The 15,165-nt window shown below is 40.0% G+C and overlaps 1 protein-coding gene across 2 annotated transcripts in view; it reads left to right on the plus strand.

Moving 5' to 3' along the window:
- Positions 1 to 15,165, plus strand: part of rapgef5a (Rap guanine nucleotide exchange factor (GEF) 5a) — an 83,749-nt gene that overhangs the window by 24,457 nt on the left and 44,127 nt on the right. For both annotated transcript variants that reach the window (XM_033998899.3, XM_033998898.3), the window contains exons 8-9: positions 935 to 1,011; positions 14,214 to 14,342. In XM_033998899.3, coding sequence (XP_033854790.1) covers positions 935 to 1,011; positions 14,214 to 14,342 — 206 coding nt within the window. The remainder of the gene's footprint in view (positions 1 to 934; positions 1,012 to 14,213; positions 14,343 to 15,165) is intronic.

The raw sequence follows: 15,165 nt of genomic DNA on the forward strand, positions 1-15,165 counted from the left end.
GATTTGAAACGAAGCAGACAATCCATTCAAAACAACACAAACCATAAATAACATGTTTACATGGATTCAAATCTGATAATATCAATAATGTTGGGAAATTATTTTTCAAACTCGCCTGTTATTATAATGTTGCAATCATGTTTGGCCTTTTCAAGAACGAAAAGGCCAACGTGATATACTGTATATGATATTGAACGTGTGTTGCTTCAGTCTTAGATGTTGGAAACTAAAATCAAGTCTAACTAGCATATAGCCGTGACATCACTGGCAGAGAGATGCTTTGGGTCTCCACCCTGTTACACACTCTGAAGAATTCAGTTCAGTTAACACTTGACACCTTTCCTGCTTAATTGATTCTTGACTTTGTGAATGGCTTATGTTGTCCTTGTTACATTCTATGAAACGCACAATTATTTGATGTTTTTACATTTTGAATGACTACCTGATCATTTGGTTACCCACATTGCCCTGCAAGTATGCCTCAACATCTTGTTAAACTGTTCAGCCTGCATGCCCAGCCAAGCCTTCCAGCTTATAGACTCTGCAAAGGTGCCCATTGTGATTGTGGTTTTGTGACGTGAAATACTTTCCACTGAGGGCTACGTTGAAACCAGAAAAATTATTCCACTTGTGGACTTGATAGGCCTGATATGGACCCAGGCCTTTCTGAATGAACCCACACGCTGAATTTCTGATGCTGTTATGAAGCTGCAGGCATTCTGAAGGGGTGCCTCTGTCGGCAGTTTGTGTTGGGTTGGAAGCTGTATGTATTCTCGGCACAGTCATGGTTTCTAATTTAAAATGTAGGGGCCATGTGAAAGCTCCAGCTAATATGAGTCATAATGAAAATATTGTACAGCCGCCCAGAACAACAGTCTCTGTATGTTTCCAAAAGTGGGGCAGCTAATAAGTGCTTGTGGTTATTTATTTCTAGTGACTCAGGAAGAGGAAATAAATGATTCAGTTGAAGCTGTGCCTGATGAGCCCGTAAACCCAGCTAATAAAGAAAAGGTAAGATACAACTTTGATTCTGTGAGGAGGCTGTGTGGTCCAGTGGTTAAAGAAAAGGGCTTTAACCAGGAGGTCCCCGGTTCAAATCCCACCTCAGCCACTGACTCATTGTGTGACCCTGAGCAAGTCACTTAACGTCCTTGTGCTCCGTCTTTCGGGTGAGACGTAATTGTAAGTGACTCTGCAGCTGATGCATAGTTCACACACCCTAGTCTCTGTAAGTCGCCTTGGATAAAGGTGTCTGCTAAATAAACAAATTAATAATAATTCTCTGTGCCTTGAGTATCTTACAACCAGGTACTCCTTAGCTTGTGACATTTAACACACACATTATATATATATATATATATATATATATATATATATATATATATATATATATATATATGTGTGTGTGTTAGGACTGTCAATTAATCTCAGTTAAGTTCTGTGGTTAACGCGTTAATCTGTTTAACACACGTTAATCACAGTCCTCTGTCTTGACCCTCTTAGTACTGTAATTCATTCCCTGCAGCACCATTTTAATACATTAGTCATATAGCAGCATTATTGGAGCAAAGTACTAAAAGTGAAAAACTCTATCAGTTTCGACTGATTTACAATTTTAGAAATTCAGGATCGCTGCAAGCCGTTGAATCAAGCTAAGTATGATAATAACCAATAGATGTAATAGAATTTACAGTTAAGGAGAATGTTAACCGTTACTCAAGGAATGTTTTGTTTGATTTAGACAATTAACTTATTAATAAAAGATAATACTTTTTTTTAAGCAGCAATGAAAAACATCAGTAAATGAAAATGAAGAAAATATACAGTATAATTTGAAATGCATTAAGGCGAGTAATAAACTGACTCCATTGTGATTTAGCAGTTGGTTCAAACAATTTAACTGCAAATGCTGGAGTTTTCTGTATAATTCTGTGTAAATAAATATAAAACTATAAAGAAGGGGCAACAGTATTAATCCAGACAATGACCATACAATACAAATTTCATTTATATAGTGCTCCTCATGCAAGCATTCCAGGGCGCTTTACAAAAAATGTAAAAAAGCCTGTGTCTAATATATAATCCAGCTAGAAATAAACAGACCCAAACAAATATGTTTTCAAACAGGATTTAACAGATTATATTGTGCTAGCATTCCTGATATGAACTGGGAGCAAGTTCCTAAGATGAGGGATATGGGGTCAGCAGATCTTGAAGATAAGGTCCAAGACCATGTAAGGCCTTGTAGGTAATAAGAATAATTTCATAATAATAATAAATACCTTCATTGCTGACTTCTTGTAAAGTCATATCTGAATTTTGTTCATCGCGGTTTTATTTGAACCTTCTCCAATCGCATCCTATAATAATTTTTATTTTCCAATAATATAATCAATAATAAAACAAACTTGAATGAGATGGATGCAGTAATTGTATCAATTAAATATGCGATTTGAAAACAAGATTAACTCAAATTCAAATTTTTAATCGCAAGATTATTCATGACAGCCCTATTCATTTGACAGCCCTAATATATACAGTTGTGGTTGAAAGTTTACATGCACCAATGGAAATGTATAATTTCTAGCCATTTCTCAAACAAAGCATTTTAGAAAAAGTCTTTTGCAGCAAAAGTTTTGCTTTTGTGGATGAGGAAAAAAAAGTTACAGAAATAGAGGTCTACAATTATTTATTTTAGCAATTACTGTCTTGTCTGCAAGGTGCTAGAAATTTAAATATGACAATGCAGAACCTAATTCTAGAAAATGCTAGGTGAACATTCTTAGAGAGTATAATAGGGTTAGGCATAGAATGATTGCTTTCATTAGCAATAAGTCAATATGGGGGAAAAAGTAAAGGCAAAAAAATATTGATTGTCATAAAGCTGGAGAAAGATACAAGATTTCCAAGCATTTGAGTAACCCAATTGCAACTATTGTTTCTATTATCAAGAAGTACAAGACTCATGGTACTGTCACAACGCTCCCTCGGTCTGGAAGAAAGAAGGTTCTTTCACCAAGGACAAGCAGAAGAATTGTGAGGAAGGTTAATAACAATCTGAGATTGACTGCCAAAGATATTCAAAGTGAATTGGCTGCAAGTGGGACAAGGACAATCGATTAAAGTTTTCAAAATGGCATTTGAACGATGGCTATGAATTCTGGTCAAAGGATTTGTGGAGTGATGAAACAAATATTGGTCACGTTGATAGTCTTACGTTTGGAGCAGTTAACTTTGATTTAATGCGTTAATTTATTTGGAGATTTATTTTTTTAACGCACGTTAATCACACTCCTCTGTTTTGACCCTTTTAGCATACCGTAATTCATTCCCTGCATCACCATTTTAATATCCTCGAGCGCATGCAACACAATGAGTGCAGTCTGCATTTGCATAGAAAGTTATTCATATAACTGCATTATGGAGCAAAGCACTAAAGGAGAAGGACATGAATGGGGATTTTTTTTTTTTTTTTTTAAAGAAGCTTTCTGACAGTTTATTGGATAGAAAGACCACTTGTATCTGTTAGTTCCAGTATCACATAATTAGGGCTTCTGTTTTTCAGTGTTTTATGCATTTTATGTTTCGGTGCTTATTTTTAGCTATTTTCAAGTTTTATGTAAATCGTTTTTTTTTTTTTTTTTTTGGGAGCTTTCGTTTTTGATATTCTGCATGAAATTGGTGTTTTCGGTTACTTTCCAAAATACTTGAGCTTTTTTTTTCTGTCAAAATATTTATAGTAGTAACTCGAGTATTTGCACACTTAAGTTGCACCTTCTTTCCTTTGCTGTCTTCCGTAATGAAATCCCTATGGTCACGGGCACATTCTTCTGGGGTTTTTGTGTGTAGGCATTTTTTTACATTTCGACACAATTTGCAATTCTGTTTTAAATCCTCCGTGTCTTTAACTATAATACAGCTTTAAATCCTGCGAACCAGCCTCCATTCCTAATTGTAATCTCGTTTTAAATCTTGCAAGCGGAGTCTCCAATAGAAATGTAGGAATGTGCTGTCACTCAGTAGTTGGGGTGGGTTTAAAGTATTCAGAACGAATCAATCATAGATGCAAGGCAGGAAAGTGGAACATTGTCCAGCTGTGCTGGCAAATGTATTTTTTTATTGGGAAAGGGGTGAAGTCAACATGAATTGATTATCCATTTCCACTGTTTTTCCAGTGTTTATTGGCTATCCACCGATTTTATTTTTTTTGTATCGGGGGTGTGTTATCGGTATTTTTACCGAAAATCAGAAGCCCTACACATAATGCATCTAGTTTGCTGTACCACCTGCATGCTTCACTTCTCAAAATACACTTTCTAGCAGTTATTCTGCTGCAGGCAGCAACAACAGAACAACAAATGAAACCTGTCACCTTTGACAGAGTACATTTTTTTTTTTTTTTCAAATTCATGATCTCTGCAAGCCTGTGAATCAAGCTACATCATGTCAGTATGATACAGGGTGTCCCACCTGTAAATATTTCGACATTCAGTCCTTGTCTACATTGGGATTGACATGCCTGTATAAACGGAGTTTGTAATAACGAGGACTCTTGTACATGTCTGTGCCTGCTCCATCATGTGATTATTTATTTATTTATTTATTTATTTATTTATTTGTACGCTGTAATACTTGTATTGCTTACTAGTCTACTTTTAGTGGGACACCCTGTATAACAATGCTGTTGATGGCTACCGACTTTTAATTTTATTTCAATGACCACATTTATATACAGTATATATATATATTTTTATATATATTTTAAACTGCAATGAAAAACTGGTTGAGTATAACGGATACCCTTTTAAAGGAATCTGATAAGGAAAAATATAGTTTAATCTGAAATGCAGTAAGGTGAGTAATAAAGTGATTCTGTTGTGATTGAGCAGTTGGTTCAAACAATTTAACAGCAATGTATAATTCTGTGTAGATAAATATAAAACCTTGAAGAGGGGCCAACAATATGGATCCAGAAATAAGAAAACAGGGTTGGGCTGTTTTTTGGATGATGATGATGATGATGATGATGATAATACTATTAATAATAATACCAGTAATAAAACACATTTGTATGTGATGGAGGCAGTAATTGTATCAATTAAATATCCGATTAGGATAAAAGCCAAGATTAACTGAGATAAAAAAAAAAAAAATTGTAATCGCGAGATATGTGTATGTGTGCATATATATATATGATGAGAAAGATATTTCAGGTATCTTCAAATATATTCCATTAGTTTTGAACAATTCAAACAGTTAAATAACGGAAGCCTTCAGATAAACTATAGACTACTTAATCTTCCTCCAGGCCACACTGTTATAATTGGACACTCTGTGGAAGACTTGCTGGAAGTCAGATCCGCACAGGGATTCAGCTGGAGAGATTTCACACCACTACTTCTCAATGAATGACAAACTCGCACAGCCTGTGGTGATTTTATCAAATCTGAACAGGGCATGTCGATGTCACAGGGGACGTTGGTTAAAACTGACATGTATTTCCAGGGGTGAGGATGTCATGGAAAGCAAATTAAAAGATGAACGGATTCCTTGGCACCAGTTTGAGGAGCTGGCCTTCTGTGGCTTGCTGCTTGTAAGGAGAGAAATGCTGCATAACTGTACTGAACTAGCGCAAGGCTCCACAGTATACACGTTTTAGAAGAACACTTGTCTTTGACTTCACAGACAAACACTTTTCACTTTGGTAAGGGTATGAGCAATGGAATTACCAGAGATGTATGATTGTTTTTGTTTTCTATGGGAAATGCTTGAGCCTGCAGGGTATCTTTGTCATTAAGGCACCTAATAGTAAACATTTTAGTACATATTTAAGTATTTTATTTATAGTAATTGAAAAAAAGCTCTTTAAAGCTCAGAGCTTCAAGAGTCATATGATTTTGATTTTTTTTTTTTCCCCTTTGCTGGGGGAATGACTTTGTCCTCTATGTAATGTGTAGAGATATTACAGCTTCTGGTGATGAGGTATTTAGCAGGTTATCAGGGATACAGTATCTTAGCCAATCGGCTTGCAAATTTTTCAGATATTGACATCATTTGAGACAATAGCACATTTATACAGCTTGTATGTATTTATTAGGGTGGGCAACGATATGAAAATTGTATACCGATATTGTGCATGTATTTCGATATCGATAATATCGAAGTCTTCCAAAACACAGACATATATATTACAATTGCAATGTCAAACATATATAGACATTAACTGATATATGAAATCCTAGTGGTGCTTTGCTTCACAGTATCCATGGAGAAAAACAAGGTCTTGTATTGTTTTACTATTCCATCATCAGCCACCTCAAAACAGAAATATTTCTATACTTCACTGCGCACAGACTTTAGCTAATCGTCAGCTGCTTCGCGTGTACATGGTGACTCACAAAACCTCTAAAAGTATTAAGTACGATGTCATGCCAAATTTCGCATTATTTTGAGATATGATTTGATGTTTTAAAATTACATCTAATTTATAATACCTAAAGTTCACTTTTTTCACATTAATAATAGTGTAAGTAATGAACCGCTGAAGCATGTGCATACCTCAAAATAATGTAAAACGGATGGCCAATGGTGCTTATGCAGCATGCAAATAACAGAGCTACCTCTGTGACTATGAAGGTCAGAGTGTGGCAAAGTGGTTGATTGGGTACAGGTGCAGGAGTGATGCAGTGCGTGAATGAAACAGACAGAGATTATAATCCGGTTTGGAAAGGATTTCTATTTTGTTTTCCAGGTCTGGCAACCAAACAATAATCCCCCGGCAATACACACCAATGTGTACTGCACGGGGTAAATAACAAGGGGATTGCAGTCCCAAATAATAAACAATAATATCCTCCCCACAATAATACAAACACGGTCACCAGTCCTGGGTGCGTGCAGTAGTGCTCATGATAGGTGATACAAGTTTATTTCGTGACAGTGGTGAAGTGCTGTTCTGGCTTTGTGCTGGCCCAAGGCGACAGCTCTGGAAATGTGTTAGCTGTCTGGTGATTCACAAACAAGACAATTATTAACAGACAGAACATAACAAACAAAACTGCTACATTCTCTGGGGTCTCTCACAGTCCTTCTAGGTCAAAATACAAAACCAACATGAAGGAACAGATTTTAATTCTCCGCCCCCTTTTATGCCGTCACACATGACCCCTTGGTAAACGGGTGCAGCCGACTCTCCAATCTGCGGCTGCCACATCATTTCCCTTCCAAGTCAATGCGTTCTTGCAACGGAGTCTCACCTTCATCCAGACTGGCTGACTTCCCGACCCTGGGAAAGAACTGTCAGACCAGCCCGTCCAAAGAACTCTGTTCTCATTGCTTAGCGCCCTCACAGGTCGGGAGGGAGATTTACAACCAAGAATCATTGTATTTCTGTCACAGGAGGTTATTACATTTAAATCAATCATTTATTTATATTGTACCTATCTTTTTAAAAACTTATAATTAGTGCCAACATTTCTGTATGTGGAAGGATGGGGGTATTCACTGACACAGGAGACAGAAGATTGTATTTGTAAACACCGCACAGGTGCCCAGTTTTATTTCTTTTCTTTTTTGCTTTATTTCAGCCCACAGAGGGTGCTGTTGTTTGTGGCCTGTATACCGGCAACGGTAATCAGGACCACAGGTTACCAGTACAGGTAAATGCAGGCACACTCACAGGTGCTCAAAAATTATAATGAAAACCAAAGGTGAAATTAAAAGGGAAAATAACACAGTAATAAAACTACAAAGCAAAAGTGTTGCTTACGCAGCGCCTCCACTGCCGCTATGCCGATCAGCTCGGGTCTCCATCCTACGCTTCTCTGTGCACTATACACTGGGGTGGCCAAGGTTCCCCTGTCACTATACACGTCCCCTCAGGTACGTACCACTGGCATTCCTGCCTGGTGTTTGTGTACGCTCGCCTTCTCAGCTAGCGTCACTGGGTTTCCCCAGTCATGGCCACCCGAATGCACAACCAAGCGCAGTTCTTATGGGCCAAGCAACTCCCCAAGGCCTGCCTCTCAACCACGCAGAGATAGGGAAAGCCAACACACCTTCCTCCCAACCTCTCCGTGTCATTGCCATGACTGACAGGCAGATCTTACTAGACTGCTGCCCCCTTCCTGCAGAACCACGCATGCGCCAGATAGTCAGCACAGATCTCCCCTGTTACATATCCTCCCCCTCAGAATGGTACCACTGGTCCATTTGAAAATCCTACACTCCCATGCCTTCCCAAGAGAAAAAATCTGTGTTCTGATGCAGTTTCCCTGCTCAGTGGACTACCCTGAAGGCATAGGGCTGTAGGGCCAAGTACCACCGCGTGATTCTGGCGTTGTTATCCTTCATCCGGTAAAGCCATGCTAAGGGGGCATGATCTGAAGCCAGGATGAAGTGTCGCCCCAGGAGGTAGTACCTGGAGTGACTTGATTGCCCATTTTACTGTGAGACACTCCTTCTCGATGGTACTATAGTTTCTCGCGGAGAAGGAGCTTCCTGCTGATATACAGGACTGGGTGCTTGCTTCCCTGCACCTCCTGAGACACTGCCCCGAGACCTGTCTCTGAAGCATCCGTCTGCAGGGTGAACCTCCTACTGAAATCAGGACTGCATAGCACTGGCTTGCTACACAGCCTTCAATTCAAAGCAAAAAAGGCTCTCTGGCACGGCTCCGTCCACTGAACTGTATTTGGGGCAGCCTTCCGGGTGAGGTCTGTCAAGGGAGCAGCGAGTGTGGCGAAGCTCTGGATCTGGCTACTCCCTACTCGATACCCCAAATACTCTGACTCACTCTTCCCAATGGCACATCCTCCCGTAAGGATTGCAATACCGCCGCCACCTTACACAGATGACTCGGCCAATCCTCACTGTGGATAACCATCATCTATGTAAGCAGTGGCGTACTGCTGATGGGGCCGCAAAATGTGATCCATCATCCGCTGGAAAGTGGCTGGAGCTCCGTACAACCCAAAGGGCATGGTCCTAAATTGGTACAACCCGAAGGGAGTCAAACACCGTTCTCTCTGGATTCTGGGGTTAGGATTATCTGCCAGTACCCCTTTGTTAAATCCAGTGTCGTCATAAAATGAACCGTGCCTAGACGCTCCAGCAACTCATCTACCCGGGGCATGGGATAAGTGCCGAACTTCGATTTTTCATTAACTCGTCTGAAGTTAATGTAAAATCGAGTTGACCTGTCCGGGTTATCCACTAAAACAATCGGACTGTTCCAGTCCCTTTGGGACTCCTCTATTACACCCAGTCTGAGCATCTCGTCAATCTCCGCCTTTATTACCTGCCCTTTGCATTTAGGTTGCGGTACGGCCTCTGGCGAACTGGCGCCCCCGGCTTAACTTCAGTGTGATGGTGGGCAACTCGAGTCTGCCCCGGGCCGGGATAAAACACATCAGGAAACTCTGCCACCAGGGCCCGAGCCTGACATTTCTGTGTTGGTGTCAGATTATCTGCAATCTGTACCGACCCCTTTTTCGCCAACACAGAAGGATCAGGTCCCAGGTCTGTGACGTCATCTGCTTGCGCCACTAACAAAGCCTCCTGTTGCATCCAGGGCTTCAAGAGGTTTATATGATAAATGTGCTTTTCTCTCCATTGCTCCGGCTGGCAGATCTCGTAATCCACCGCCCCAACCCGGCATGTAACCTTATAAGGTCCTTGCCACTTCACCAGAAGTTTAGACTCAGAGCTGGGTAACCGTAGAAGCACTTTAGGTGTCCCCAGTTAATCTTTTCTGCTCTAATCGGGTGGATGTCATTTGTTCTACTCTAATCGGGTGGATGTCATCTTGCATATTTGCTTTGATAGATCTTCCTGACCAAATCATTTAGACCAACAATAGTCATTAAAGGCTAGTTGAGTCTAATCTTGGATTATCTTGCATAAATTAACATTAAATCGTCCAAGATTATTGTTAATTGAGGTCTGTAAAACCAGATGTAATAGTACCACGCCTCACAGGACATTACATCTGCTTGCTGTGCTGAATGATCTTCACTTTTTCTAGGATATCTGACTTTTCAAAATGTCTTGTACAATAATAAATCTGAACACTAACACACCTTTGATTGTTTTGATAAAAGTAATGTGTAATGTATTAGTTTATCTAATAAGTAATTTTACTTCTGAATGTATTTGTGCTTCATATTTTTAGGGTGCAGACCACGTATTACATGGATAGTTTGCTGGGCATATCACAATGGTCATTTATCTAGATGTTTACCATTTTGAGAATAACACATGCACAAAGTGCACTCTGTTTTTTATGCTGGATGCAGTGGTGTTGCAAACCCATTCACCTGTGGTGTCCCTCAAGGGTCTGTTCTTGGCCTCTTCTCTTCAACATCTTCCCTTGGGTCACCTCATCCACCAACACAGCCTCATGTTTCACTCCTATGCTGATGACACCCAGCTCTACTTAAAAATTGACCCTGGAAGCCCCTCTGCCATGGTCTGGCTCTCGGCTTGCATTCAAGACATCGAGGCCTGGATGTCTGCCAATTTTCTTCAACTCCTAGTATGATCTAAAACTCAACTTAAGAATCTCAATGTAGCTGCCCTGAACCTTGGAAACTGTCTGCTAGTGTCTTCCCCCACTGTACGAAGCCTTGGTGTACTTCTTGACAGCAATCTCTCCTTTGAAGCCCACATCTCCTCTGTGATCAAATCCTTCTTCTACCATCTTCGAAACATCTCCAAAGTCCCTACCTTTCCCTCCCAGATGCGGAGATACTCTGTCATGCATTTGTCTCTCCTCGAATATTGCAACTCTCTCTATGATGGTCTCCTGGCACGCACCATAAACTGACTGCAGCTAGTTCAGAATGCCGCTGCCAGGATCCTTACCAGATGTAAAAAGCGTGAACACATCAGCTCCCATCTTTCCCAGCTGCACTGGCTACCTGTAAAGTTCAGGATTATTTTCAAAATTCTGCTCACCTACAATGCCCTTCATCACACAGATCCCGAGTACCTCCTCAACCTGCTGACCCACTATATCCCTGCCCTCAAGTTGAGGTCCCCTGACTCTGGCCTGCTTGTTATCCCCAAGCAAAAGTGCACCACACTTGGAGAACGCTTGTTTAGCTTCATGACTCTGACTCTTTGGAACTCTCTCCCAGCTTTGGTGCTTGATGCTCCCAGGGTCACTCACTTTAAATCAACCCTCAAGACCCACTTGTTCTCTCTTGCTTTCCATGCTCTTTAAGCCTGATATCTGCTATTATCTGCTGTGTTGTTGCTACTATTTCATGTATTATGCATTTTTCACTGTATTGTATTATGCATTCTTTTTTACTGTACATCATGTATTATGTATTTCTCTGTATTAATGTATTATGGATTTTCTTGTTACTGCATCTTGTAAAGCGCTTTATGATGGTGGTCCACTGTGAAAGGCGTTATATCAAATTAAAGATTGATTTGATTTGATTGATTGCAAATATTATGTAATTGGAAAGACAGCAACATTTCAATGTAGTTGATGTCTAATAAGTGGTGTTCTGTCTTACGAGTCCTTGTGGTTCAGAAAGCAAACAGCATTTCTGCAGTGCTTCTTTCTCTGGAGTCAGTGCACGGGTTGGCTTGGCGCTGTCACACTTTAACAAAGCCATTCATAAATTGGTGAACTTAGGGTCAGATATTCGTTGAGTTGCAGAGCCAAGAGTAGGAACCCAGCAGTTGGGTTGCCATGCAGATATTCTTTCCACCCCGGTGCACCCCCAGTAAACAGAAGGGCATGGAAGGTACTGTATATACCAGGGAAAGCCTTTTACCGTTTACTAAATAATGCATCTAAAGCTTCTTATTACATGCTTAGAGAAGTGTCCAGCAACCCCCCCCCCCCCCCCCCCCCAAAAAAAAAGAAAAAATATCACAATAAGGCAGGCAAAAGTAATACTGCAATGGAGGACTTGCATAACTTGTTTGTAGGAAGTCTTCTGCCACGTGCAAATGTGCCACGTTTATTAAATGATAAATAAAGAAATTGTGTGTAGTGCTTTGATAGATGACAATAGAAAAGAGATGAGTGGATGCTGAGGATAAATGACTGAAAGACCATAGGCTGCTTGGATCTGTAACGCATTGTCAAACGCGTACAAATCAGGGCCTTTTTAAGGTGAACACTGAAGTGAACTGATAGGAGCTGTTACAAGCTGGCAGCCCGTGCGGCTGGCTTATTGTCCTGTGCCAAGACTGATGATGTTGCCAGTAAGATAAGCTGAGTGCTGTGAAAATCCCAGATAACTCTGTGCCTCTGCAGTTTTTTATCACCCTTTTTGTATGACTACTGTAAGCAAACTGCTTAGCCAACACAGTTGTTGTTGTTGTTTTTTTTTTAGATGCCTTGTTATCTACAGTGTAAAGTTCCAAGGGAAACTGCAGATCTTTCAACCAGAAACTAGCATGCAGGTCAGCAAGACCAGTCAGGATTTTGATCCAGATGTGGCATTGTTTTTATAAAGCTCTGCAGCCTTTGAAGCACTTTAAACATCAGCAGTCTTTAAAATACAGTCTGTAGTCATAATGACAGCTGGTGTTTGTGGTTAACAAAGTATTGAGTCTGTGTCCAGTTGTTGAGTGGGTTTTACTCAACCTGCAGTAGATGCAACAAGGCCTGTGGAAAATGTTTGCTCTGAGGTCACCAATGATTGTGTGCTATTTGGATCTGGTGGCTGTTTTTTGGGGGTGTCAGCCCCATTACTAGAGGATAGACATATTATGAAAACACCATCAAAGCTGGCATTATTTTGCACCGGTAGATGCATGGGGACTGAACCATCCTTGGATGGCTGTCAGTAGAAAAATTGTAAAGTGTGTTGGTGTCGTGGAAGACGGGGAAGTTTACCCTTCTGATACATCACAAGGACTTTTTTTTTTAAATAGTGATGTGTTCTAAGTAATGTAATTCTACTGAGAAGATTTCTTCTTGGCGGTAATGGCTATATTAACCTAACTCAGGGTGACTGAGTTAGGTTGGTTACACCTTCATTATATGACACCTTGGTTGTGCATGCTGTATCAGTTAACCAAGCAATTCAATAATAACTTTTTTTTCCTATATTGCAAATGCTCTTGAGGTCTTCTAAGGCGCCCAACCAATATCTCGCTGGAATAAAAAGCGAACGTGCTTGAGAATGTGCTTCACACCTGGGCTCATAGTCACAATCCCCTGTGACCCAGTCCCTCAGGTAAAATAAATTATTCAACAATTTACATAAAGTATGTCCCCTGGTAGGCATAATCAAGGGCGTCTGAACAAGGCACACGTGTGTAATTCTACATGATGGTTAATAAAACTTAGCATTCACAGAGGCATACAGTCAGTGCTGAATACATAACCTTATACCATATTCATTTTTGACTAAATAAACTATATGTTTTGTTTGAGTATGCTTTTTCTCACTGTTATTGTTTTTTACAAACTTCAAGACAAGACTAGTTTAGCAGGACATTTACTTTTATTTTGAAACTAATTGTTATACTGTTGCATCAACTTCAGGTAATGCTTTTTTTTTTTTACTTTTTCTTAAATGTTCCATTTTAATTTCTCACTGGAACATAATTACCAGTATTCCACATAAAGCAAATAACCGGCCAGCTACTGTCCGTACTTCTTAAACTAAGCATTGCAGGCCTGGATATTTGTATTTTCTTTTCAAATTGATCATTATGACTTTTGAAAACCATTGTACACTTCTGTTTTCTCATGGTATTGCGTTATAATTTATCACCTTGTATGCCGTGAGAGAGTATGGGTGTCCCTCCAGTGAAAATGTATATCCAGCAAAACAAAATAAACAATAGCCACCAGCCCCTGTCGATAACGACTTGCATCACAGCATCCCTTTCCCCCCAACCTTGGCAGCCGCTTTCCCATGAGCTTTTTTAACTCCCATCGTCGGGACCTAGTCTGTATCAGGAAACGGCTGACAGAGGCACAGGAGGAACCTCTCTCAGCTGTGAAGCCTTGCACTTTCACTCTGCACTTCACAGAGTTGTTGCCGAGAACATTTCTTTTGCAAGAGGCGGCCCCCCCCACTACGTACATCATTAAAAGGGCTTCCAGACACGGCTCATTTCTTTTGGTTATACTTTTCCTGTGGCGTTCCTTTTAGTTTTGATTTCTCTTTGAGGTTATCATGTCCTGGGACTGTGGATTAAAGTATCTCTTTGCTCTCTCCCCAACTCTCCAGCCAGGGGCTGTCTGCACTCTTCACGATAGGGATGATATCAGCCGGATCGAAATGGTTCAGAGGCTGGCCAAGGACAGCTGTCGATTCCTGCAGACTCCAAACATCAAAGTACCAGACAAAACCTTTGAGGTGAGGTGTTTTTTTTTCGTTTTTTTTTTCTCTATGCCTCAGTTAGTGTTGCTGTATCTCTATTCAGTGTGTTTGAATTCCTTACTGATTGTAATTCTTACACAACGCCAAGACAGTTGTTTCCATTTGCCTTAAAGCGGTCCATTAATTGGTAGATCACTCAGTGGTTGTTGCCAGTTCTTTGCCATCATTCTGTTAATTCATAGACTTTGGAGTGTCATTTTAAGGACTAGCCTCTAGATTTGTGGCTGTGAATCACAATGTGCTGAATTGTGTTAAGCCTCAGTGAAAGCCTATTCTTTCTTTTCAGTACTGAAGTGCAAAATTAAATCTAGCCTGTTTTTTTTTTTTTTCCAGTTTCTTTTTTTATTTAAAAAAAAATTACAGTACATGCACTGTGAATTTGTTTGCAGGTCACATATATATATATATATATATATATATATATATATATATATATATATATATATATGGATGAAGGCTATATTTGCTTCCTGGGCCATTTGAAAAAAAAGGCATAATACCACAGTAATGATGTCAAAAAGTGACAGCAGCAGCAGTGTGGAGTAGTGGTTAGGGCTCTGGACTCTTGACCGGAGGGTTGTGGGTTCAATCCCCAGTGGGGACACTGCTGCTGTACCCTTGAGCAAGGTACTTTACCTAGATTGCTCCAGTAAAAACCCAACTGTATAAATGGGTAATTGTATGTAAAAAATAATGTGATATCTTGTAACAATTGTAAGTCGTCCTGGATAAGGGCGTCTGCTAAGAAATAAATAATAATAATAAAAAAGTGACAATTCCTCAAGAGGAAAATATACTT

The sequence above is a fragment of the Acipenser ruthenus genome, chromosome 4 (assembly GCF_902713425.1).
Source record: "Acipenser ruthenus chromosome 4, fAciRut3.2 maternal haplotype, whole genome shotgun sequence".
NCBI classification, from domain to species: Eukaryota; Metazoa; Chordata; class Actinopteri; order Acipenseriformes; family Acipenseridae; genus Acipenser; species Acipenser ruthenus.